General features: G+C 49.9%; 1 protein-coding gene across 1 annotated transcript in view; it reads left to right on the top strand.

Moving 5' to 3' along the window:
• Window positions 1–23,106, top strand: part of LOC129714061 (tyrosine-protein kinase receptor UFO-like) — a 98,240-nt gene extending 75,134 nt beyond the window's left edge. The window contains exons 13-20 of the mRNA XM_055663519.1: window positions 8,215–8,310; window positions 10,178–10,255; window positions 11,633–11,725; window positions 13,392–13,513; window positions 16,337–16,446; window positions 17,463–17,622; window positions 18,371–18,507; window positions 19,099–23,106. Coding sequence (XP_055519494.1) covers window positions 8,215–8,310; window positions 10,178–10,255; window positions 11,633–11,725; window positions 13,392–13,513; window positions 16,337–16,446; window positions 17,463–17,622; window positions 18,371–18,507; window positions 19,099–19,696 — 1,394 coding nt within the window. The 3' untranslated portion in view covers window positions 19,697–23,106. The remainder of the gene's footprint in view (window positions 1–8,214; window positions 8,311–10,177; window positions 10,256–11,632; window positions 11,726–13,391; window positions 13,514–16,336; window positions 16,447–17,462; window positions 17,623–18,370; window positions 18,508–19,098) is intronic.
• Window positions 23,107–27,197: the final 4,091 nt, after the last annotated feature.

Here is a 27,197-nt window from a genome sequence, read left to right as displayed (position 1 = left end):
TCAGACTCATGACCCGCATCAGTTACTGATGAGTCTGAAGAAGGGTCTCGACCCGAATTCCACCTCACCCATTCCTTCTCTCCTGAGATGCTGCCTCACCTGCTGAGTTACTCCAGGTTTTTGTGTCCGCCTTCGAGTTCTAAAAAGGGGCAGTCACTGGGCTGGGAACTCCATCCCATTCCTCCAGAGATGGTTCTGCCCATAGACCCTCTGGATTTTGCCTTGTCTACCTATTCCCATTGAGTTGCCTGATAGCATACAGGACATCACCGGGTGGCATGATGGCGCAGCGGTAGAGACCAGGTTTTCGATCCTGATAACTGGTGCTGCTTGCACGGAGTTTGTACCAACACCCTGTGTTGATGGTTTTACTGTTTTCCTTTTTAACCCAAAAGAGGAAAATGATTGGACTCTGTTAAGGGTCTCGACCCGAAATGTCACCTATTCCTTTCCACCAGAAACGCTGTCTGACCCGCTGAGTTGCAGCCCTGTCCCATGGTACGAGTTCATTCCAAGAGCTCTCCCGAGTTTAAAATAAAACAAACTCGTGGTAAGCACGGAGAATGAACGTAGCGGGTACGTCGGAGCTCGGGGACGTCTCTTAGCGCTAACGGTTGATACTCAGGAAGACTCGCTAACGGCACGTAAGCTTGGGAAGACTGGTAAAGATTTTTCAACGTGATGAAAAATGTCCACGAGATCCCCGAGTACCGACGAGTGGCCATTACCGTAAACCTCCGAGTTCGAATCAGGGCAAACTCGGGAGAGCTCTTGGAATGAACTGGTACCATGGGGCAGGGGCTTAACTCCGGCTTTTTGTGTCTATCTACCCAAGTCCTCGACAGATACGAAAATAGATCAGTGCATTTTCAAAAATGCGTTTGGCCACTCAAAGCTGAATGGCCTCTTTCTATGCTGTCAACCATTCTGCGGTTCCCATCCAAGAACAAGACTGAAATCAACCCACGTCATCTAAAAATATCTCGTTGCTTGGTGGGCTGAAAAAATATACAAAGTCTGGAGGCTGAACGATGGTGAACAGGCATCGCCCTGTGTCAGTGAGATTCCCTCTAACTGAGGCCCCAGTTACAGTCGGTCACATTTACCCAGCTAAGTTCCAAGGTGGGGATCAATGGGGAGACCATATCCCCGCCTGTCCACACAGACCAGGGTGGCTTCCCCTCCCACGTTCGATGGAACTCCGAATGCAGTCCTGGAGCAGAGTCACAGCCTTACCCCCCTGTCCCACGGTACGAGTTCATTCAAAGACCTCCCCTGAGTTTGCCCTGATTCAAACACGGTAATGGTCGCTCGTCGGGACTCGGGGCTCTCGTGGACATTTTGAAACAACTTCACGAGTCTTCCCGAGCTTACCTCTTTTCCCGACTACCTGCCGTTAGCGCTACGAGCCGCTAAGAGACGTCCCCGAGCTCCGACGTACCCGCTACGTACATTCTCCGTGCTTACCACGAGTTTTGATTATTTTTTTTTAAACTCGGGAGAGCTCTTGGAATGAACTCGTACAGTGGGACAGGGCTTTAACAGCGCCAGAGACCCGGGTTCGATTCTGACCACGGGTGCTGTCAGTAAAGAGTGTGTACCTTCTCCCCGTGACTGCGTGGGTTTTCTACGAGTGCCCCGGGTTCCTCCCACGCTCCAAAGACGTCCAGGTTTATAGGTTGGTCGGCTTTGGTGAAATTGTAAGTTGTCCCTAGTGTGTAGGATAGTGCTAGTGTACAGGGTGTTTGCTGGTCTGGGCGGACTCGGTGGGAGGGAGGGCCTGTTTCTGCGCAAATCTAAAGAATTCCATCTCATTCCTCCAGAGCCGATCCTGTTCATAGAACCTCTGGATTTTGCTCAGATCGCCTATTCCCTTCCAATTCCCTTTCCAAGATGCTTAACACCACACAGGAGGAGGCCAGTGGGGTATCTTGCTCTGTATTAACATCTAGGCCTCTCACATCGGAGCAGCAGTAGATTGCAGCCTCACAGCACCAGAGGCCCAGGTTCGATCCTGACCACGGGTGCTGTCTGTACAGAGTTTGTACATCCACCCTGTGATCACCTACATTTTTTTTGCTGTATGCTCCAGTTTCCTCCCACACTCCAAAGACAGACAGGTTTGTGGGTTAATTGGTTTTGGTAAATTGTAAATTGTCCCTGGATTGTAGGATAGTGTTGTTCTTTCCGCTGGCCCGATAGCGATCACCCCGGTCACCAGCACTGCCCTACACACTAACTAAGTAAGTAAGTGCGTTTATTGGCCAAGTATTCACATACAAGGAATTTGCCTTGGTGCTCCACCCACAAGTAACAACATGACAGTTACGAATGACTCGGAAAACACTAAACATTCATAATAATAAAACATTCATGATAAAACACCGTGTTTAAGAAGGAACTGCAGATGCTGGAAAATCGAAGGTACACAAAAATGCTGGAGAAACTCAGCGGGTGCAGCAGCATCTATGGAGCGAAGGAAAAAGGCAACGTTTCGGGCTGAAACCCTTCTTCAGACCATCAGATAAAACACCATTGATCAAGCATGTGAACCAACACAATTCCAGATCAAAGGGAGCTAAACACTAGGGATTACTTCCAATTTTTACCAAAGCCAATTAACCTACAAACCTGGTGAAACTCAGCGGGTGCAGCAGCATCTATGTAGCGAAGGAAATAGGCAACGTTTCGGGCCGAAACGTTGCCTATTTCCTTCGCTCCATAGATGCTGCTGCACCCGCTGAGTTTCTCCAGCTTTTTTGTGTAACCTTCGATTCTCCAGCATCTGCAGTTCCCTCTTAAACACAAACCTGTATGTGTTTGTAAAGTGGGAGGAAACCGGAGCACCCGGAGAAAAAAACCCACGTGGTCACAGAGAGAATGTACAGGAAGCACCCATGGTCAGGATCGAACCTGGGTCTCTGGCGCTGTGAGGCAGCAACCCGCCACAGTGCCGAGTTGTTTAAGTTATGTACACAACTAGACATGTGTCTCGATGAATGCGTCATCATATTGTGGATCAGATGTGGTCATGTGGGGAGGGGAGGGGTTGGTTTCATCATATTCTAAACACAAAACAGCTGCCTCTGCACATCTGTGGTGAACAACATAAGGTCAGGCTGCGTACCCACTCCTCCCATCAGCTGGTTTGCCTTCACTGTCTCCAGAATGCCGATAGGAATCCGTGATCTCCCAGATGCCTTGGATATCTGCTGCCCCACTCCGTGGGTCTAGAGGGAGTGAGGTCAGGAAAACAGGACAGATGTTACAGATGTGTGGCCGCCAGCAAGCTGTCAATGAGGGAGAGGGAGGGAGAGGGGAGAGTGGGAGTGATGGAGAGAGGGAGTGATGGAGAGGGGGAGGGAGAGGGAGAGAGGGAGGGAGAGGGAGAGAGGGAGAGGGAGAGAGAGAGGGATGGAGACGGGGAGAGAGAGAGAGGGGGGAGGGAGGGAGAGATGGAGGGAGAGTGAGGGAGGGGGAGAGAGGGAGAGAGGGAGCGAGAGGGATAGAGAGAGAGAGGGAGGGAGGGAGGAAGGGAGGGAGGGAGGGGGAGAGAGGGGGGGAGGGAGAGAGGGAGGGAGAGATGGAGAGAGAGAGGGAGTGGAGAGGGAGAGACTGGGGAGAGAGGGAGAGAGGGAGAGGGAGAGAGAGAGAGGGAGGGGGAGAGAGAGAGGAGGGAGGGAGAGGAGAGGGAGAGGGAGAGAGAGGGAGAGGGAGGGAGAGATGGGGAGAGAGAGAGGGAGAGGGGGAGAGAGGGAGGGAGGGAGGGAGAGAGGGAGAGAGAGAGAGAGAGAGAGGAGAGAGAGAGAGAGGAGAGAGAGAGAGAGAGAGGGAGAGAGGGAGGGAGAGGGGAGAGAGAGAGGGAGAGAGGGAGAGAGAGAGAGGGAGGGAGAGGGAGAGGGAGAGGAGAGAGAGAGAGAGAGATGGAGAGAGAGAGGGAGAGAGGGAGAGGGAGAGAGGGGAGAGAGGGAGTGAGGTCAGGACAGGACAGATGTTACAGATGTGTGGCCCCAGCAAGCTGTCAATGAGAGAGGGAGGGAGCGAGGGAGGGGGAGAGGGAGAGGGAGGGGGAGAGAGGGAGAGAGAGGTTTTTGTTGGACTGAGCAGCAATTAGTTTAGTTTAGAGATACAGCACAGAAACAGGCCCTTCGGCCCATCGATTCCACGTCGACCAGCCCATACACTAGTACTATCCTACACAATAGGAACCTGCGCATCTTTGGAGTGTGAGAGGAAGCTCGAGCACCCAGAGAAACCCACAAGGCCTGGATAGAGTGAATGTGGAGAGGATGTTTCTCTCTCCTCTCTCTCTTCCTCTCTCACCTCTCCTTTCTCTCTCTCTCCCCTCTCCTCTCTCTCATCTCCCTTCTCCCTCCTCCTCTCTCTCACCGCTCTCTCCTTCCCCTCTTCTCTCTCTTTCTCTTTCCTTCTCTCTCTTTTCTGTCTCTCTCTCTCTCTCCTCCTTTATCTCTCTCCTTCCTTCCTCTCTCTCTCTCTTATCTCCCTTCCTTTCTCTCCTCTCTCCCTCTCTATCTCTCCTCTCTCTCACCTCTCTCCCTCATTTCTCTCTCCCTCCTCTCTCCTCTCTCTCTCTCTCTTATCTCCCTTCCTTTATCTCCTCTCTCCCCATCTCTCCTCTCTCATCTCTCTCCCTCATTTCTCTCTCCCTCCTCTCTCTCCTCTCTCCTCTCTCTCTCTATAATTTCTCTCATCCTACCCATCTAACCTTTCCTATCCCACGATGGGCTGAAGGGCCTGTTTCCGTGCAGTGTGCCTCTATTTCTGGCATGCAGTGAGGAAACCTGCCCAATATATAGCTAAGGCTTTGGCTTGTGTTACCCTGGGCTGGGCCAATGGGCAAAGATTCCATGTTTGTCCATGAAGTTCAGCTTGTTTTGAAGAGTTTGGAGAAAGATGTGCTCAACGCCAACATATCCGTCACCATCTTGCGAGGCTCCAGGGCTCTGCACAGCTGGGGAAATGTTACTGGGAACTGGCTGGACAAATGTTTCTGTTGTAACCAGAGAAACTCACTTCCAGGAATTATTCAGTTTATCGTTTGGAGATATAGCACGGAAACAAGCCCTTCGGCCCAGCGAGTCCGCACTGACCAGTGATCCCTGCGCACTAACACACACACACACACACACACACACACACACACACACACACACACACACACACACACACACACACACACACACACACACACACACACACACACACACACACACACACACACACACACACACACACACACACACACACTAGGGACAATTTTACATTCATACCACGACAATGAACTGCCAAACCTGCTCGGAGAATTACGGTAATAGCCAGCCGTAGGTATTCGGAGCTATTTTTTTTACTTGTGGACATTTTTCAACATGCTGAAAAAACTTCCCGACTTCCCTTGTGTTTAAGAAGGAACTGCAGATGCTGGAAAATCGAAGGTAGACAAAAATGCTGGAGAAACTCAGCGGGTGCAGCAGCATCTATGGAGCAAAGGAAATAGGCAACGTTTCGGGACGAAACCCGTAAGGGTTTCGGCCCGAAACGTTGCCTATTTCCTATTTCCTATTTCCTATTTCCTATTTCCTATTTCCCATTTCCTATCTCCTGTTGCCCCACAGCCATCAGGCCATTAAACACGGCTTCAAACAAACTCTGAAAGAAGGGTTTCATCCCGAAACGTTGCCTATTTCCTTCGCTCCATAGATGCTGCTGCACCCGCTGAGTTACTCCAACACACCCAACAGTCAGAATGGATAAAAATGGAGAAAGAGTACTGTTCTCCTTTTAATATAGGAGCGATCCTCTTCTCCCCCGATAAAAATGAATAACACAGTATTCAAGAAGAACCTAATCATCCACAATACAATTCGAATTTGGAAACAAATAAAATTGACTTTAAAATTAAGAAATCTATCACTATTAACCCCATTGGTTAATAATCAGCCAAGCAGCGACTCTACTTGTGTTTAAGAGGGAACTGCAGATGCTGGAGAATCGAAGGTTACACAAAAAAGCTGGAGAAACTCAGCGGGTGCAGCAGCATCTATAGAGCGAAGGAAATAGGCAACGTTTCGGGCCGAAACTCTTCTTCAGACTTGAAGGGTTTCGGCCCGAAACGTTGCCTATTTCCTTCGCTCCATAGATGCTGCTGCACCCGCTGAGTTTCTCCAGCTTTTTTGTGTAACCAGCGACTCTACTTTCTGAGGATCCTCAGGAAAAACAACCTGGAGGAGAAGCTGCTGGTGTCCATCTACCACTGCTCCATTGACAGTGTGCTGGCATACTGTATAACCACATGGTATGCCAGCTGCTCTGCAGCGGACAGGAGAGCCCTTCAAAGGGTCATCAACACCGCACAAAAAATCACTGGCTGCCCACTGCCCTCCCTGAAGGACATCTTCAGCTCTCGCTGCCTTGGCAGGGCAGCAAACATCCTGAAGGACCCTTCCCACCCTGGACACAACCTGTTCCACCTGCTGCCCTCTGGCAGACCGTACAGGTCTTTCAAAACTCGCACCAACAGACTCAGAGACAGCTTCTACCCCATAGCCATACGTGAACTTAACCATGCAAAATAAGAAATAACACTCACATTCAACTGAATGGCTCTACCTCAGCTGCTATTGTTATTTATCTGTAATTTTTTAATTTTTTTTTAATATATGTATGTATTTTTACCTTATCTTATATATTTAAAATTGCTCTTGTGAATCGCACCGTGGGATTGACTTTTAAATGTCGTTGTACCATGTGCAATGACAATAAAGAGATTCATACATTCAATCATTCATTCAATCAGTCATTCATTCATTCAGTCATTCATTCAGTCAGTCATTCATTCATTCAGTTATTCACTCAATCATTCATTCATCATTCATTCACTCATCATTCATTCATTCATTCATCCATTCAGTCATCAGTCATTCAGTCAGTCATTCATTCATTCAGTCATTCATTATTACATTCAGTCACTCATTCATTCATTCATGCATTCATATCATTCAGTCATCCATTCAGTCATTCAGTCATTCATTCATTCATTCATTCATTCATTCATATATACATTCATATCATTCATTCATATCATTCATTCATATCATTCATTCATATCATTCATTCATTCATTCATTCATTCATTCATTCATCATTCATTCATGCATTCATTCATTCAATCCAGCATTTAAACCATCTTTCACTGATAAAACATATAACCAATGGGAAAAACTGGGAATTAAACGGATCGGTAACATGTATGAAATGGGAAACCTGTTATCATTTCAACAATTACAATCAAAGTACAAGCTGAAAAATAACCGATACTTTAAATATCTTCAGATCCCTGACTTCCTGAAAAAATATATACAAGGAAGCCAAACTTTAACTAGAGTTTCTCCAGCACTTTTGCCTAGCCCCGACTTTTACCTGATGCCCCGAGTTCCTACGGCTGGCATTACGAGCCGCTGCGGGATATCCACGGTCTTGGTGAGACCACACCTGGAGTATTGCATACAGTTTTGGTCTCCTAATCTGAGGAAAGACATTCTTGCCATAGAGGGAGTACAGAGAAGGTTCACCAGACTGATTCCTGGGATGTCAGAACTTTCATATGAAGAGAGACTGGATAGACTCGGCTTGTGCTCGCTAGAGTTTAGAAGATTGGGGGGGGATCTTATAGACACTTACAAGATTCTTAAGGGGTTGGACAGGCTAGATGCAGGAAGATTGTTCCCGATGTTGGGGAAGTCCAGAACAAGGGGTCACACAGTTTAAGGATAAGGGGGAAATCTTTTAGGACCGAGATGAGGAAAACATTTTTTTACACAGAGAGTGGTGAATCTGTGGAATTCTCTGCCACAGAAGGTAGTTGAGGCCACAGTTCATTGGCTATATTTAAGAGGGAGTTAGATGTGGCCCTTGTGGCTAAAGGGATCAGGGGGTATGGAGAGAAGGCAGGGATGGGATACTGAGTTGGATGATCAGCCATGATCATATTGAATGGCGGTGCAGGCTCGAAGGGCCGAATGGCCTACTCCTGCACCTATTGTCTATGTTTCGATGTTTCTATTACCCGACATTCCCCGAGTTTGAATCAAGGGGAAAACTCGGGAGAGTTTGTGGGTAACTCGGGAAAGTGGGAGAGACCCTTAATACACCTCAATGTTCATGCTTGGAACTCTCTCTCCTTCTTCCCTGCTTCAGTGAACACTCTGGGGATCAGCGATGACCTCAAGGAGAAACTACAAGACGTGATGATTGACCGGCACAAGTTAGCCCTGGGCAAGACCCTGGGAGAGGGTAAGTGTGTCAGAGTGGTTGCCTGGGCAAACATGACGGGGGGTGGCAGGGAAGGGGGTGAGTGGAAAGGGGAGTGCAGCATGATGGTGAGGTGTTATGGCAAGGATCCAGTGATCTGATCACCACCGAGACATGGGGAACCGCAGATAGATAATAGACAATATGGAGTAGGCCATTCGGCCCTTTCGAGCCAGCACCGCCATTCAATGTGATCATGGCTGATCATCCCCAATCAGTACCCCGTTCCTGCCTTCTCCCCCATATCCCCTGACTCCGCTATTATTAAGATCCCTATCTAGCTCTCTCTTGAAAGCATCCAGAGAACCTGCCTCCACCGCCCTCTGAGGCAGACTCACTACTCTCTGTGAGAAATAGTGTTTCCTCGTCTCCGTTCTAAATGGCTTACCCCTTATTCTTAATTCTCATTCTCAACATTATTCTTATTCGCAAGATGCTGGCATCTTGCGCAAAAGCTCATGTTACAGAGTCGTAGAGTCATAGGGTGTGGAAACAGGTCCTTTATTTGGAGGTCCCTCCTTGGAGGTCCATCTCTGGATGTCCATCTCTGGAGGTCCAACCTTGGAGGTCCATCCTTGGAGGTCCATCTTTGGAGGTACATCCTTGGAGGACCATCTTTGGAGGACCATCTTTGGAGGACCATCTTTGGAGGACCATCCTTGGAGGTCGATCTCTGGAGGTCCATCCTTGGAGGTCCATCCTTGGAGGTCCATCCTTGGAGGTCCATCCCTGGAGGTCCATCCCTGGAGGTCCATCCTTGGAGGTCCATCTTTGGAGGTCCATCCTTGGAGGTCCATCCTTGGAGGTCCATCTTTGGAGGTCCATCTTTGGAGGTCCATCCTTGGAGGTCCATCCTTGGAGGTCCATCCTTGGAGGTCCATCCTTGGAGGTCCATCCTTGGAGGTCCATCCTTGGAGGTCCATCCTTGGAGGTCCATCTTTGGAGGTCCATCTCTGGAGGTCCATCCCTGGAGGTCCATCCCTGGAGGTCCATCCCTGGAGGTCCATCCCTGGAGGTCCATCCTTGGAGGTCCATCCATCCTTGGAGGTCCATCCTTGGAGGTCCATCTTTGGAGGTCCATCTTTGGAGGTCCATCCTTGGAGGTCCATCCTTGGAGGTCCATCCTTGGAGGTCCATCCTTGGAGGTCCATCCTTGGAGGTCCATCTCTGGAGGTCCATCTTTGGAGGTCCATCTTTGGAGGACCATCTTTGGAGGCCCATCTTTGGAGGTCCATCCTTGGAGGTCGATCTCTGGAGGTCCATCCTTGGAGGTCCATCTTTGGAGGTCCATCTTTGGAGGTCCATCCCTGGAGGTCCATCCTTGGAGGTCCATCCTTGGAGGTCCATCCTTGGAGGTCCATCTTTGGAGGTCCATCTCTGGAGGTCCATCTCTGGAGGTCCATCCTCTGGAGGTCCATCCTTGGAGGTCCATCCTTGGAGGTCCATCCTTGGAGGTCCATCCAGGTCCATCTCTGGAGGTCCATCCCTGGAGGTCCATCCCTGGAGGTCCGTCCTTGGAGGTCCATCCTTGGAGGTCCATGTCTGGAGGTCCATGTCTGGAGGTCCATGTCTGGAGGTCCATCCCTGGAGGTCCGTCCTTGGAGGTCCACCTTTGGAAGGCAGAACACTCTGGGAACCTGGGGGGGGGGGAACACTCAATGAAAAGTGTGGCAATTGCTGGATTTAAGAATGGAAGGAGATCGCTCTGCCCTTCTAGCCTCTCCTAGCCACTCTGACCGACTTCTTCCGGATGAGTCATTGATGGAGATGGGCTTAGTGGGAGTAATTGATGGGATATGGTGGTGGTGTCTGCTTCCATTTCACCGAGATTTGTTTATTTTTTTTCCAGGGGAGTTTGGCTCGGTGATGGAAGGACAACTAAACCAGGACGACTATTTTCTCAAAGTTGCCGTGAAGACCATGAAAAGTGAGTGTGGGTCCAAGCGTAAATGTCTCTGCCCCAGCGCTGGAGATGAGCGAGTGGGGGCTTCCCTCCAAGTCAGAGTCCCGATGGTCGGGGTTGGAAACAAGGGGGCTGAGGGGAGGGGGGGTGGAGTGTAACGCTGAGGGACGGGATGAGGGGTGGTGGGACCACCGCACCCTCATAGACCAAGCGGCAAACCAAGTCGGTGCGGCACGGTGGCGCAGCGGTAGAGTTGCCGCCGTACAGCGCCAGAGACCCGGTTCGATACCAAATATCTTCTGCACTCTCCTGTCTACATCTGCTCTGGGAACGATATACCAATACCCCTTGGTCTCTCTGCCAGCCAGCATTCGGCAGAGTGTTACCAGTTACTATGTAAGTCCGGGCAGCATGGTAGAGTTGCTGCCTCACAGCGCCAGAGACCCGGGCTGGATCCCGACTGTGGCTGCTGTCTCTGCGGAGTTTGTCCGTTCTCCCCGTGACCGCGTGGGGATAAACAGAAGAGCCAATATTAAATGTCGGCCTGGACTGGATGGGCCGAATGGCCTAATTCTGCTCCTATGGCTTATGAACTGATGACCTTGTGAGTTAGTGTTGATATTGGTTTATTATCGACACGTGTACCAAGATACAGTGAAAAACTTTCTTTGCATGCCGGCTAGTCAAATCAAACCATCCAGTACAATCAGGCCATGACACAAGCGCAGCAGGTAAAAAATAATCAGAGTGAAAAATATATAGTTACAGCTACAGAGAAAGTGCAGGTAAAAAAAAGTGCAAGGGAAACAATGAGGTAGATTGGGAGATCAGGACTACATGCTTAGCTTGTTAGAGTCTGATAACAGCGGGGAAGAAACTGTGTGGGAAGGAACTGCAGATGTTGGTTTAAAAGGAAGATAGACACAAAGTGCTGGAGTAACTCAGCAGGACAGGCAGCATCTGTGGGTGACGTTTCGGGTCGAGACCCTTCTTCAGACTGAGAGTCGGGGGAGAGAGAAGGGGAAACGAGGGATATAGACGATGATGTGGAGAGATCTAGATCTAGAATGGATGAATGAATGCATGATGAATGATTTGAATGAATGTATGAATGAATGAATGAATGATGAATGAATGAATGCATGAATGAATGAATGAATGAATGTATGAATGAATGTATGAATGAGATGAATGTATGAATGAATGAATGAATGAATGAATGAATGTATGAATGAATGATTGAATGAATGAATGATGAATGAATGAATGAATGCAAACAGTTCCTGAAACTAGGTGGGTCTGTGGCGCTGTAAGTCAGCAACTCTACCGCTGCGCCACCATGCCGCCCCACTCCTGCTTTGACCACTCGTGGTTCTGACCCCTCTCTCGATCCCCCCACAGTTGCCATCTGTACACGGACCGAAATGGAGGACTTCCTCCGAGAAGCCGTCTGCATGAAGGAGTTTGACCACCCCAACGTCATGCGTCTACTGGGTAAGACTTTATCAAGAGTGTTATATTGCCACATGTCCCAGATAGAACGATGAAATTCTTGCTTGTAGCAGCACAACGCAACAGGGGAACATGGAGTTTCAGGAAGAACTGCAGATGCTGGTAAAATAGTGAGATTAAACGAGAACTTACCAGTTTGAAGTTTGATCTGTATTTTATGAGGAGGAACGTTGAGGGAATACGTGAAGAACCCGCTTCCAACGCATGCGTGTCATTCTTCAAAGCAGCGGTGTGAGGTCACAGGAACCTATAATGACCTAACATAGTAAGATTATCAAAGAGGGTGGGAGCGGAGGGCACGTATTCCCTCAACGTTCCGCCTCATAAAATACAGATCAAACTTCAAACTGGTAAGTTCTCGTTTAATCTTACTATTTTACTTCGGAGTCACGTGAGTGACTACGTGAAGATTTCAAAGCTCTGTGACCTCATGCCGTGGAACGAGTCCATGCTTCACAACTGCCTTGGGTATTGGGACACGCATGCGTTGGAAGCGGGTTCTTCACGTAGTCACTCACGTGACTCCGAGGTAAAATCGTAGGTCGAAAGTAACTCAGCGGGTGAGGCCGCATCTATGGAGAGAAGGAATTGGCGACGTTTTGGGTCGAGACCCGTGGGTGAATTGGCTTGGTGTAAATGTAAATTGTCCCTAGTGTGGGACGATTGTGTTAGTGTGCGGGGATCGCTGGTCGATGCAGACTCCGTGTACCAAACAGCTTGTTTCTGCACTATCTCTAAAACTAAACTAAAACATATATACTGTATATATATAAATTGTAAATTAGAATATAGAACATAGAAAATAGGTGCAGGAGTAGGCCATTTGGCCCTTCGAGCTAGCACTGGCCAGTCAATATGATCGTGGATGATTATCCAAAATCAATACCCGGTTCCTGCTTTCTCCCCATATCCCTTGATTCCGTTAGCCCCAAGAGATTCCGTTAGCCCTGTGCCGTGAGTGGCTTTGGCCCCCTAATTTGAGGAAGGACATTCTTGCTATTGAGGAAGTGCAGCGTAGGTTTACAAGGTTAATTCCCGGGATGGCGGGACTGTCATATGCTGAGAGAATGGAGCAGCTGGGCTTGTACACTCTGGAGTTTAGAAGGATGAGAGGGAATCTCATTGAAGCATATAAGATTGTTAAGGGTTTGGAGAGGCTAGAAGCAGGAAACATATTCCCGATGTCGGGGAGGTCCAGAACCAGGGGCCACAGGTTAAGAATATTTAGAATGGAGACGAGGAGGAAAACACTTTTTTTGTCTGGTATTCTCAGCGGTGGAGGCAGTCTCTGGATGCTTCTCTGAGATGGTCATCAGAGGGCGGTGAAGGAGGGACTCTGGATGCTTTTTCAAGAGAGTAGAGCTTTTGCGCAGATAGGGCTCTTAAAAAAGAATAGTGGAATTAAGAATAAGGGGTATTTAGGGAGAAGGCACAGAACGGTAGTACTGGAGGGGGATGATCAAGAGAGAGCTGATCACATTGAAAATGGCGGTGCTGGCTGGGGAGGGCCGGAATGGCCTCTATTCCTGATTAGCCATGATCACAGTGAATGGCGGTGCTGGCTCGATGGGCCGAATGGCCTCTATTCCTGCACCTATTGTCTATTGCCTATTGTGTATTCATCCTCTGGCGTTGGATTTTTCTGCAGGGGTGTGTCTCCAGAACAACGAGAATGAGGGCTACCCCTCCCCCGTGGTCATCCTGCCCTTCATGAAGCACGGAGATCTCCACAGCTTCCTGCTCTACTCTCGGCTGGGCGAGAACCCTGTGGTAAGACCCATCCCCGTCCCCGCCTGCCGTTCAGTTTAGTCTATCGTCACGTGTGCTGAGGTACAGTGAAAAGCTTTAGTTGCCTGCCAACCAGTCAGCGGAAAGACATGATTACAATCGAGCTTTACAGTCATGCACAGAGGCAGAGTTGCTGCCTCACAGCTCCAGAGACACGGCCTCAATCAATAGACAACACACAATAGGTGCAGGAGTAGGCCATTCGGCCCTTCCAGCCAGCACCGCCATTCAAAGTGATCATGGCTGATCATCCCCAATCAGTACCCCGTTCCTGCCTTCTCCCCATATCCCCTGACTATTATTATTATTCCCGATGTTGGGGAAGTCCACAACAAGGGGTCACACAGTTTAAGGATAAGGGGGAAATCTTTTAGGACTGAGATGAGGAAAACATTTTTCACACAGAGAGTGGTGAATCTGTGGAATTCTCTGCCACAGAAGGTAGTTGAGGCCACAATTCATTGGCTATATTTAAGAGGGAGTTGGATGTGGCCCTTGTGGCTAAAGGGATCAGGGGGTATGGAGAGAAGGCAGGTACGGGATACTGAGTTGGATGATCAGCCATGATCATATTGAATGGCGAATGGTGCAGGCTCGAAGGGCCGAATGGCCTATTCCTGCACCTATTGTCTATGTTTCTATAGAGCGGGTGAGCAAGGAGCAGGGAGAGAGGGCCGCCAGCGTTGGTGGGGAACTCCGACATGTGGGAAGATCTATGTAGAAATGAGAGAGGGATGAGGGGGAGAATATGTTACCTGGATGAGAGAATCCTTCAGCAGTTTGCTCATTGAAGCAGGTTGGACCTTGCACGGCTCAGCACCGCCCTCTGCTGTCTGCTCTGCTCTCCTGCAGTCGCTGCTCCTCCTCAGTCTCTCTGCCAGCATGGGCCCTAGGGTTAGCCCCTTCTTCACTCTTCCTCTCTTTGTCCACTCCTCTTCTCTCCCTGTCCTCCTCTAGGTTTTCTACCTCTTTCCCTTTCTCAGCCACTCCTCCTCTCTTCCCTTCCCCACTCTCCCTTGCTTCGGAGTCACAGTGTGGAAAGAGGCCCTTCGGCCCAACTTGCCCACACCGGCCAACAATGTCCCAGCTACACTAGTCCCACTTGCCTGCGCAAGTCTGCCCATCTCTGCCCGTCTCTGTCTGTCTCTGTCTGTCTCTGTCCGTAAAGTGTCTGTCTCTGTCTGTCTCTGTCTCTCTGTGTGTCTCTCTGTGTCTGTCTCTGTCTCTCATCTATCTCTTGTGTCTCTCTCTCTGTCTCTGTCTCACGTCTGTGTCTCGTCTGTCTCTGTGTCTGTATCTTTCACCCCATATAATAACAATTACAGCACGGAAACAGGCCATCTCGGCCCTACAAGTCCGTGCCGAACAAATTTTTTTCCCCTTAGTCCCACCTGCCTGCACTCGTACCATAACCCTCCATTCCCTTCTCATCCATATGCCTATCCAATTTATTTTAAAATGATACCAACGAACCTGCCTCCACCACTTCCACTGGAAGCTCATTCCACACCGCCACCACTCTCTGAGTAAAGAAGTTCCCCCTCATGTTACCCCTAAACTTCTGTCCCTTAATTCTGAAGTCATGTCCTCTTGTTTGAATCTTCCCTATTCTCAAAGGGAAAAGCTTGACCCCGTCTCTGTCTCTGATCTATCATCTCTCTCTCTCTGTGTGCCTCTCCCTGTCTCTGTTTCTGTGTCCCTGCCTCTTTCACTCTATAGCCCTCTCTGTCTCGTTTTGTGTGTCTCTCTCTCTGTCCCTCTCTTTACCTCTGTCTCCCACTCTATCACTCTCACTCTCTCCGTCTCTCTCTAAACACAGCTCCACTGACATTTACTGGATCACGAGTGTTTCATAAGTTCATAAGTGATAGGAGCAGAATTAGGCCATTCGGCCCATCAAGTCTACTCCACCATTCAATCATGGCTGATCTATCTCTCCTTCCTAACCCCATTCTCCTGCCGTCTCCCCATAACCCCTGACACCCGCACTAATCAAGAATCTATCTATCTCTGCCTTAAAAATATCCATTGACTTGGCCTCCACAGCCTTCTGTGGCAAAGAATTCCACAGATTCACCACCCTCTGACTAAAGAAATTCCCCCCATCTCCTTCCTAAAGGAACGTCCTTTAATTATGAGGCTGTGCCCTCTAGTCCTAGACTCTCCCACTAGTGGAAACATCCTCTCCACATCCACTCTATCCAAGCCTTTCACGATTAGGTAAGTGTTCAGGGGTGTGATGATGGTTGTTGGGAAGAAGCTGTTCCTGAATCTTTAGCCTTTAAACAACGTGGTGATAATAGCGTACAGGAGTGAGATGGAATACCAGGCCAAGTGATGTATTTTACATTTCCCCTATCTCTCTCCTCCCTCCCCATCTCTCACCCTTGCTTCCCCAGTCTCTGTCTCTCTCTCCATGTCTTCCCCTGGAACTCTCTGCCACAGAAGGTAGTGGAGGCCAATTCACTGGATGTATTCAGGAGAGATTTAGATTTAGCTCTTAGGGCTAACGAAATCAAGGGATGTGGGGAAAAGGCAGGAACGGGGTACTGATTCTGGATGATCAGCCATGAGGGAGTTAGATGTGGCCCTTGTGGCTAAGGGGATCAGGGGGTATGGAGAGAAGGCAGGTACGGGATACTGAGTTGGATGATCAGCCATGATCATATTGAATGGCGGTGCTGACTCGAAGGGCCGAATGGCCTACTCCTGCACCTATTGTCTACGCTTAAATGTCACTGTCACAGTGAGATGCTAACGACTCTCTCTCTCTCTCTCTCTCTCTCCTTTCTCTCTTGCTCGCAGTACCTACCGATGCAGACACTGATTAAGTTCATGGTCGACGTGGCCCGGGGCATGGAGTACCTCAGCAACAAGAACTTCATCCACAGGGACTTGGCTGCCCGCAACTGCATGTAAGTCGAGTCGGAGCAGCCCTCCCCTCCCCCCGGCTCCCTCCATCCAAACCTCCGAGGCATGCCAGCACCACTTGCACCCCTTCAGTTCATCACATTCTCACACAGTTAGCTCGTAGGAGCAAGGATCAGCAGATCCTTGCTCCTACGTTAAAGATGCATTTCGTTGTCTCTGTACTGTACACTGACAATGACAATTAAAATTGAATCTGAATCTGAATCTGAATCAGATAGAAGGTTCTCGACCCGAAACGTCACCCATTCCTTCTCTCCAGAGATGCTGCCTGTCCCACTGAGTTACTCCAGCATTTTGTGTCCATCTTCGGTTTAAACCAGCATCTGCAGTTCCTTCCCACCCAAGTAACTGGTTTAGTTTAGTTTGGAGATACAGCGCGGAAACAGGCCCTTCAGCCCACCGAGATGGCACCGACTAGCGATCCCCGCACACTAACACTATCCCACACACACTAGGGGCGATTTATACTTGTACCAAGCCCATTAACCTACAAACCTGCACGTCTTTGGACTGTGGGAGGAAACCGAAGATCTTGGAGAAAAGCCTCGCAGGTCACGGGGAGAATGTACAAACTCCGTGTATGTATATATCTCCCTAACTCGATCTATCCATACAGTTACTCCTCAACCTACTATAGGGTTATGGTCTGATAAACCCCATCGGAAATCAAAAAGATCGTAAGTCGTAAACGCATTTAGAAACATAGAAACATAGTAGGCCATTCGGCCCTTCAAGCCTGCACTGCCATTTGATATCATCCAATTCAGTATCCCATCCCTGCCTTCTCTCCATACCCCCTGATCCCTTTAGCCACAAGGGCTAATTTAATGCAATGTGATCACGTGACTGGACGTGACGCGCTACTTTCTGCAGTCGCCCAGCGTTTGCACAAAATTGAGTCGAAATATCGTAAGGCAAAGCATAGTAACGCGGGGAGCACCAGTATATAGATATATATATCTCCATAACTCTCTCTCTCTCTCTCCCTCTCTGCTCGCAGGTTGAATGAAAACATGAATGTGTGTGTGGCTGACTTTGGGCTCTCCAAAAAGATTTACAACGGCGATTACTATCGGCAGGGCCGGATCTCGAAGATGCCGGTGAAGTGGATCGCCATCGAGAGCCTGGCCGACCGGGTGTATACCAGCAAGAGTGATGTGGTATGAACGGGCGCAGTACCTCCACGCGGCAGATGGTGGCGTGGTGGGCCGGAGATGACTGTCCCTGTCCCACTTTCAAGACCTAATTCACGACATATACCCAGTTTGCCCGTGACTCGTACTCGCAGTATAGTCATCACGAGGTGGTGATTGATGTTAGTCGTAGGTACTCGTGGCATCAAGTAGGTCGGGGCGTTTTCCTAGCCTGATGAAATATGTCCACGAGTTACAGCCCTGTCCCACTGTACGAGTTCATTCCAAGAGCTCTCCCGAGTTTTAAAAAAATCAAACTCGTGGTAAGCACGGAGAATGAATGTAGCGGGTACGTCGGAGCTCGGGGACGTCTCTTAGCGGCTCGCAACGCTAACGGCAGGTACTCGGGAAGGCTCGCTAATGGCAGGTAAGCACGGGAAGACTGGTGAAGATTTTTCAACATGTTGAAAAATGTCCACGAGAGCCCCGAGTACCGACGAGCGGCCATTACCGTAAATCTCCGAGTTCGAATCGGGGCAAACTCGGGGAGAGCGCTTGGAATGAACTCGTACCGTGGGGACAGGGGGTTTAGGCTGATGGTTCCCAGGCAGCGGGAGTGGACCCTAAAGCCTCTAGAGATACGGGAATCTAGTTGGTGAAAGGGGGGATATGGAGGCTGCCCAGGCACACAGATTCTCACTCTTCCTCCCTCCCTCCCTCCCTCTCCCCCTCTCGCTCCCCCTCTCGCTCCCCCTCTCTCCCCCTCTCCCTGCAGTGGTCGTATGGGGTCACCATGTGGGAGATTGCCACCCGTGGTCAGACCCCGTATCCCGGCGTTGAGAACAGCGAGATCTACGACTACTTGCGGCAGGGCAATCGTTTGAAGCAGCCGCCCGACTGCCTCGATGCGCTGTGAGTACCTCCCGCCCCTCGGGCCAAACCCCCCGCTCCCCCCGCTCCTTCCCTGAGCCGAGAGACCCCCCATCTCCCCATAACCCCGCTCGACACGCTTGTAGATTCATTCTGTTGGAGGGAACTGCAGACGCTGGTTTACACTGGAGACAAGCACGAAATGCCGGAGTAACTCGCCGGGACAGGCAGCATCTGTGGAGAGAAGGGATGTGTGATGTTTCGGGTCGAGACCCTTCTTGAGACATTCTTTAGATCCATTCCTGGACAGAGAACCCTTGCGGAACAGAGGAGTATTTCCTGTTTTAGAAAGAACTGCAGATGCTGGAAAATCGAAGGTAGACAAAAAATGCTGGAGAAACTCAGCGGGTCAGGCAGCATCTATGGAGCGAAGGAAATAGGCAACGTTTCGGGTCAAGACCGTTTCTCCAGCATTTTTGTCTACCTTGGTATTTCCAGCATCTGCAGTTCCTTCTTAAACACGTCACCTGTTTGTTCTTCAGAGATGCTGCCTGACCCGCTGAGTTACTCCAACACTCTGTGTCTGTCCAGCTGTTCCTTGTATCTACATATTGACTGGGATTCTCCCAACAGATATGAACTGATGTATTACTGCTGGCAACTCAACCCCAGAGAGCGGCCCACCTTCGAGATCATCTGCTGCCAGCTGGAGAAGATTCTAGAAGACCTGCCGCCCCCCACGGACCCGGAGGAGATCCTGTATATCAACATGGAGGACGGGTACGGGAGGCGGGACAGCGGCTGTGAGCAAGGGGCGGTGGGAGGTCGTGACCTGGAGGAGTGCCTGAAGGAGTCGGACCTGCTGTTCTCCAAAGGCCCCACTGCCACCACCTTGGCCGACGTCCACCAGGCGGACGCCATTGACCGCTACGTCCTCTGCCCGCCCGCCGAGACCGCCCGCCTCATGGCCATGGCCTCGCTGCCCGTCCCCGGCGACCAGTGCTCGCCCGGCGAGGACCTCCTGCTGATGGAGGCGAGCGGGAAGGAGCTCAAGCAGGCGCGGAGGCTCCCTCTGCATCTACAGGGGCTGCCCCGACCCCCTCATTCACCCCATCCCCCCTCAAGCGGTGGCTGCCAGCAGACTCTTTGCCACTTGGACCTGAATGGGACGCGGAACAACCTCCTGGCACAGGAGCCTCAGCAACTAGGCCCCGTTGTCATGGACAACTGATCCAATGAACCGTGTTCCCAAATCCAATCCAGTGGATGCAAAATCCGCTCGCATTCCGTGAATTCCGCTTGTCTTACGCTTGTCTTCCATTTCCTCGTGGGCGGAGCTGAAGGGACCAGGAGTCTCCAGTATCTTTCTCCAGGGTCCACCATCCACCAGGAGCTAATGTCTTCTCTCTCCTCCATCATTGCCTCTATGCCCAGGACCCTGGATGCCCACCATCTACACGCCTCGTAGACATTTTTTCCAAGGCCTAGTCAGGCATCTAACGTTGGAATGTGTATAACGTTGGAATGTGAACTCCTGAGGTGAAAGGTCAAAGGGTTAAGAGTTTGGGGGGGAGGGGGGAATCTTGGGTCTATGAACCTTGCTCCTGGCTTGATAGCTTTTCTACATGGCAATGGGAAGCATCAATATATGAGGATTTATAGAGAGGGCAACAGATGAGAATTTCCTCAAAATGAATCCTTTCCTTAAAATATTTATAATATGACTGAGAACGACAGGGATAAGCCTTTTGTACTGCATGGAACATAGACAATAGACAATGGGTGCAGGAGTAGGCCATTTGGCCCTTCGAGCGAGCACCGCCACTCAACATGGAACAGTACGGCATAAGAACAGGCCCTTCGGCCCATAATGTCTGTGCTGAACACAGTGCCAAGACCATCTGTGTTCCTTACCTGTACGTGATCCATGCCCTCTCCATTCCCTGCATATCCATGTGCCCATCCAAAAGACTCTTAAAGGCCACTATCGTATCTGCCTCAACCACCAATTCTTGCAGTATGTTCCAGACATTCGCCTTTCTCTGTGTATAAAAATATGGCTGTGAACTGGAGCCAGACCAGGGCACCTTAGTTCTGTGTAAATGTTAGTTGTCGAGCATCATCCCGAACCTCCCACCTTGGGTGAACTCCACCTTTGCCACCTTTCACCTGATGGACAATAGACAATAGGTGCAGGAGGAGGCCATTCGGCCCTTCGAGCCAGCACCGCTATTCAATGTGATCATGGCTGATCATCCACAATCAGTACCCCGTTCCTACCTTCTCCCCATATCCCCTGACTCCGCTATCTTTAAGAGCCCTATCTAGCTCTCTCTTGAAAGCATCCAGAGAACCTCCCTCCACTGCCCTCTGAGGCAGAGAATTCCACAGACTCACCACTCTCTGTGAGAAAAAGTGTTTCCTCGTCTCCGTTCCAAATGGCTTACCCCTTATTCTTAAACTGTGTGGCCCCTGGTTCTGGACTCCCCCAACATCGGGAACATGTTTCCTGCCTCTAGCGTGTCCAAACCCTTAACAATCTTATATGTTTCATTGAGATTCTCTCTCATCCTTCAAAACTCCAGAGTGTACAAGCCCAGCTGCTCCATTCTCTCAGCATATGACAGTCCCGCCATCCCGGGAATTAACCTTGTAAACCTACGCTGCACTCCCTCAATAGCAAGAATGTCCTTCCACAAATTATTGACATCATCCAATAAGGTACCCTTCTTTTGCAACTGCGATACAGTTGGCTATCCCTCCATGGAAGTGATTTCCGCATTACAATGAACACATGGACATCGGTCTAACTAGTATACTGCCACGTGTACCGAGGTGCAGTGAAAAGCTTTTGTTGCGTGCTAACCAGTCAGCGGAAAGACAATCCACGATTACAATCGAGCCGTCCACAGTGTACAGATACATGAAGAAGGGAATAAAGTTTAGTGCAAGATAAAGTCCATTATGGTCCGATTAGAGATAGTCTGAGTGTCTCCAATGAGGTAGATCGTAGCTCAGGACTGCTCTCTAGTTGTTGGTGGGATGGTTCAGTTGCCTGATAACAGCTGGGAAGAAACTGTCCCTGAATCTGGAGGTGTGTGCATTTGTTTTCACACTTCTGTACCTCTTGCCTAATGGGAGAGGGGAGAAGAGGGAGTGGCCGGGATGCGACTGGTCCTTGATGATGCCGAAGCAACATGAAGTGTAGATGGAGTCAATGGAAGGGAGGCTGGTTTGTGTGATTGTCTGCAATTCTCTGCGATTTTTTTGTGGTCTTGGATGAAACCGTTCCCAAACCGTGCTGTGTGATGCATCCCGATAAGATGCCTGGGGCGAGACTGATCCTTGATTAAATCTCTCCCGGAGGTTGCTACTGTGAGAATTTTGAGCACTTTGCACCAGTCTCCAAGGCTGGAAAGGTACAGACACTGCGATCCCTTCCCCTGCTGTGCACGCTACACTGTAGGTTCACACACAATTAGAAGAGATGGTGAACTTGTAGACTGGTACAATTGTCAGTGCACTGGATACACTGCTTCAGGGATTTAACAATGATTCTATAGATCAATGCCACAGATTAATTTGGGCCTCTTCCTACTTATTGGCCTGTTGAACATACGATACCATACGATAGAACATTATTTATCCCAGGAGGAAAATTGTACAGTTTGATAGCCACAGGGAAGAAGGATCTCCTGTGGCTTTCTGTGCTGCATCTTGGTGGAACCAGTCTGTAGCTGAAGGTTAACACAAAAAGCTGGAGTAACTCAGCGGGACAGGCAGCATCTCTGGAGAGAAGGAATGGGTGACGTTTCGGGTCGAGACCCTTCTTGAGACCGATGTCAGGGGAGGGGACGGGCCAAAGATAGAATGTAGGCGGAGACAGTAAGACTAGTGGGAGAACTGGGAAGGGGGAGGGGATGGAGAGAGAGAGGGGGAAAGCAAGTGGCTATCTGAAGTTAGAGAAGTCAATGTCCATACCGCTGGGGTGTAAACTACCCAAGCGGAATATGAGGTGCTGCTCCTCCAATTTGCGCTGGGTTTCACTCTGACAATGGAGGAGGCCCAGGACAGAAAGGTCAAATTGGGAAATGGGAGGGGGAGTTGAAGTGCTGGGCCATCGGGAGATGAGGTGGGTTAAGGCGGACTGAGCGGAGGTGTTGGGCGAAACGATCGCCAAGCCTGCGCTTGGTCTCGCCGATGTAGAGAAGTTGACACCTGGAAGAGCGGATGCAGTAGAGGTACTCCTCTGGTTTTCCTCTGCCCTCTCCTTTGATTCTGTGCTACCCACCCACACCATTAGTAACCAATGACCCCACCAGCGTGTCATGGGAAGAAACCAGAGCACCGAGAGGGAGTCCGCAGAGTGCCGGATGTATCAATTTTCACGGGTACCTGCCGTTAGCGCCACGAGTCGCTAAGTTGCGTCCACGAGGTCCGACGTTCCCGCTACGTTAATTATACGTGATTACCACGAGTTAAATTTGTTTTAAAGTTGGGGTACCTCATGGGTCAACTCGTACCATGAGACGTGTTGTTCCTGCGTATCAGTTCCACTCCATCAATCCTAAGATGGTTCTTTCTCGGTGCTTGCGATGGATACCAGACCCCTCACACCCCACCTCGTAGCTTAGCTCAAAGGTACAGCATTGCTTAGCTCAAAGGTACAGCATTGAATCCATTGGATTGAATGAATTCATTCATTGAGCATGGACCATCGAAATCCACGCCGACCATCGATCACCCGTTCAGACTGGTCCCACCTCATCCCAATCCCACACGCCGGGGGGGGGGAAATTTACATGGGGGCCAATTAACCTACAAATCCCGCACACCACTGGGATGCAGGAGGGGACTTGAGCACCCGGAGGAAACCCACGCAGTCACAGGGAGAACGTGCAAACTCCACACAGACAGTACCTGTGGTCAGGATCGAACCTGGGTCTCCGGCACTGTGAGGCAGCAGCTCTACCCGCTGCACCATCGTACCCCCCCCTCCCCCCCCCCCCACACACTCATCTTCAAAGGAAACAGCTCCCACCTCCTCACCAAATACAATGTGTTTTGTTTGTCACTTTCTTACAGAAGTTTCATAGAAGTATTTTATATAAGTGTATATACTTTGATGCCAGCTGTAATTAATTGCATCTATTAATTTCTGCACAGGCTGAGCTAAATCCAAGCTAAACGTTGATGTACATGCTTTTATTAAATAAACCACCTTTATTATTACATTTCTTGTTGGTTGTGTAACATTGGCATCACCCCTCATTCACCGGAGTGCAGGAGGATGAGGGGAGATCTTATAGAGGTGTATACAATCATGAGAGGAATAGATCGGGTAGATGCACAGAGTCTCTTGCCCAGAGTAGGGGAATCGAGGACCAGAGGACATAGGGTTAAGGTGAAGGGGAAAGGATTTAAGGGGAATCTGGGGGATAACCTTTTCCACACAAAGGGTGGTGGGTGTACGGAACAAGCTGCCAGAGGAGGTAGTTGTGGCGGGGACTATCCCAATGTTAAAGAAACAATTAGGCACATGGTTAGGACAGGTTTGGAGGGAGATAAAAATGCTGGAGAAACTCAGCGGGTGCAGCAGCGATGGAAATAGGCAACGTTTCGGGCCAAAACCCTTCTTCAGACTGGTTTGGAGGGATATGGGGCAAACACAGTTAGGTGGGACTAGTGCAGATGGGCAAGCTGTATCTCATAAGGTTATCAGTGATGGGAGCAGAATCAGGCCATTCTGCCCATCAAGTCTACTCCACCATTCAACCATGGCTGATCTATCTCTCCTTCCTAACCCCATTCTCCTGCCTTCTCCCCATAACCCCTGACACCCGTACTAATCAAGAATCTATCTATCTCTGCTTTAAAAATATCCACTGACTTGTGGCCTCCACAGACTTCTGTGGCAAAGAATTCTACAGATTCACCACCCTCTGACTGAAGAAATTGCTTCTCATCTCCTTCCTAAATACAATATTTAAGAGGGAGTTAGATGTGGCCCTTGTGGCTAAAGAGATCGGGGGGTATGGAGAGAAGGCAGGTACAGGATACTGAGTTGGATGATCAGCCATGATCATATTGAATGGCGGTGCAGGCTCGATGGGCTGAATGGCCTACTACTGCACCTATTTTCTATGTTTCTGAAGGAACACCCTTTAATTTCGCATTTCGTTGTCTCTGTACTGTACACTGACAATGACAATTAAAATTGAATCTGAATTCTGAGGCTGTGACCTCTAGTCCTAGACTCTCCCACTAGTGGAAACATCCTCTCCACATCCCCTCTATCTAAGCCTTTCACTATTCGGTAAGTCTCAATGAGCTCCCCCCTCATTCTTCTAAACTCTAAAACTAAAACGAATTACTTTGTTTTTGTGTTGGCCTGTCACCTAACGACCTTGTTCAGTGTCGCCCATTCCACAGAGTGCGTTCGACCGACTGTGAGGTCACGAGCATTCTCGCAACATCATAAAGCTTCTAAACTCTGTCCTGAATCTCCAACGAGGTCCATGTGTTAATCCTCTGGTTGGAATCGTACATCAACTGTTGGTGAAGCGAGTGGCTGGTGTGACTTGTCACGGATATTCCGACTCACTGCGGGCTCAGTTTCCAGCCCCGAGCCCCGCTCCCACTGCAGGAGTCTCCCTCTCTCCTTGACCTCGCCCCTCCCACTACACAGTGGAGTGAGATCTTGCCCTGACCCATTGCCCTATTGCCTCCATGGCAACAGTTACCATGTAGACACTTGCATGTCAGGTAGGAGAATCTCATCCACAACATTGAGGCGAAAGAAATGAATAGACTTTAGTTTAGATTTTTAGTTTAGAGATACAGCGCGGAAACAGGCCCTTCGGCCCATCGAGTCCGGGCCGACCAGCGATCCCCGCACATCCTACACACATACCAGGGACAATTTTTACACATACACCAAGCCAGTTAATCTACAAACCCGCACGTCTTTGGAGTGTGGGAGGAAACCGAAGATCTCGGAGAAAACCCACGCAGGTCACGGGGAGAACGTGCAAACTCCGCACAGACAGCACACGTAGTCGGGATCGGACCCGGGTCTCCGGCGCTGTAAGCTTTGTTAATGCCCCTGTCCCACGTAGGAAACCTGAACGGAAACCTCTGGAGACTTTGCGCCCCATCCAAGGTTTCCGTGCGGTTCCCGGAGGTTGCAGGTGGTTCCCGGAGGTTGCAGGTGGTTGCCGGAGGTTGCAGGTAGTGGAAGCAGGTAGGGAGACTGACAAAAACCTCCGGGAACCGCACGGAAACCTTGGGCGGGGCGCAAAGTCTCCAGAGGTTTCCGTTCAGGTTTCCTAAGTGGGACAGGGGCATAAGGCAGCAACTCTACCTTTAGAGTTTGGGTTTTAGAGATTCAGCGTGGCAACAAGGCCCTTCGGCCCATCGAGTCCACGCTGACCAGATATCACCCCATGCACTAGAACTATCCCACGCACACTAGGGGCCATGTACAATTTTACTGAAGCCAATTAACCTGTAAATGTCTTCAGAGTGTGGGAGGAAACCAGAGCACCCGGAGAAAACCCACGCAAGTCACGGGGAGGAACGTGCAAACTCCGCACAGACAGCACCCGTAATCAGAATCAAACCCGGGTCTCTGGCGCTGTGAGGAAGCAACTCTACCGCTGCGCCACCGTGCCGCAAGAGCTGCTGCCTCACAGTGCCAGAGATCCTGACCTTGGATGCTGTCTGTGTGGAGTTTGCACAAGCTCAGTGTGACTGCGTGGGTTTTCTCCGGGTGCTCCGGTTTCCTACCACATCCCAAAGACGTGCGAGTGTGTAGATCAATTGGCCCCTCTGTAAATTGCCCCCTAGTGTGTAGGGAGTGGATGCAAAAGTGGGATAACATGGGCGATCGCTGGTCGGCACGGACTTGGTTGGCCGAAGGGCCTGTTTCCGCGCTGTATCTCTAAAACTAAAAACTAATACCCTTCTTCGGACATGTTTCCACATGACCATCATCAGTTGGCTTTGATGAGAATATGTTGTGGGGATATGTCAGGCTGTTATTCATTGACTACAGCTCAGCATTTAATACCATCTGGGTCTCTGCGCATCCCTCTGCAATTGGATCCTCGACTTCCTCATCCACAGACCACAGTCTGTCCATATTGGTAGAAATGTGTCAGCCTCGATAACAATCAGCACAGGAGCACCTCAAGGCTGCGTGCTCAGCCCCCTGCTGTACTCACTCTATACTCATGACTGTGTAGCCGGACATAGTGCGAACTCCATCATCAAGTTTGCCGACGACACCACCGTTGTGGGACGTATCACTGATGAGGACGAGTCAGAGTACAGAAGAGAGATCGAGCAACTGTCCATATGGTGCCAGCACAATAACCTGGCCCTCAACACCAGCAAAACCAAGGAACAGATTGTGGACTTCAGGAGGGGTAGGATTGGGACCCACAGTCCCGTTTATATCAACGGGTCGATGGTGGGGAGGGTCAAGAACTTCAAATTCCTGGCCGTGCATCTTTCCGAAGATCTTTCCTGGTTCGAGAACACTGATGCAATTGTCAAGAAAGCTCATCAGCGCCTCTACTTCCTGAGAAGATTACGGAGAGTCGGTTTGTCACGGAGGACTCTCTCTCTAACTTCTACAGGTGCACAGTAGAGAGCATGCTGACCGGTTGCATCGTGGCTTGGTTCGGCAACTTGAGAGCCCAGGAAAGGAAGAGAATACAAAAAGTAGT

The sequence above is a fragment of the Leucoraja erinacea genome, chromosome 38, assembly GCF_028641065.1.
Source record: "Leucoraja erinacea ecotype New England chromosome 38, Leri_hhj_1, whole genome shotgun sequence".
Classification (NCBI taxonomy): Eukaryota; Metazoa; Chordata; class Chondrichthyes; order Rajiformes; family Rajidae; genus Leucoraja; species Leucoraja erinaceus.
The sequence above is the reverse complement of the archived record's forward strand: the minus strand, read 5'-3'. Positions and strand labels throughout refer to the sequence as shown.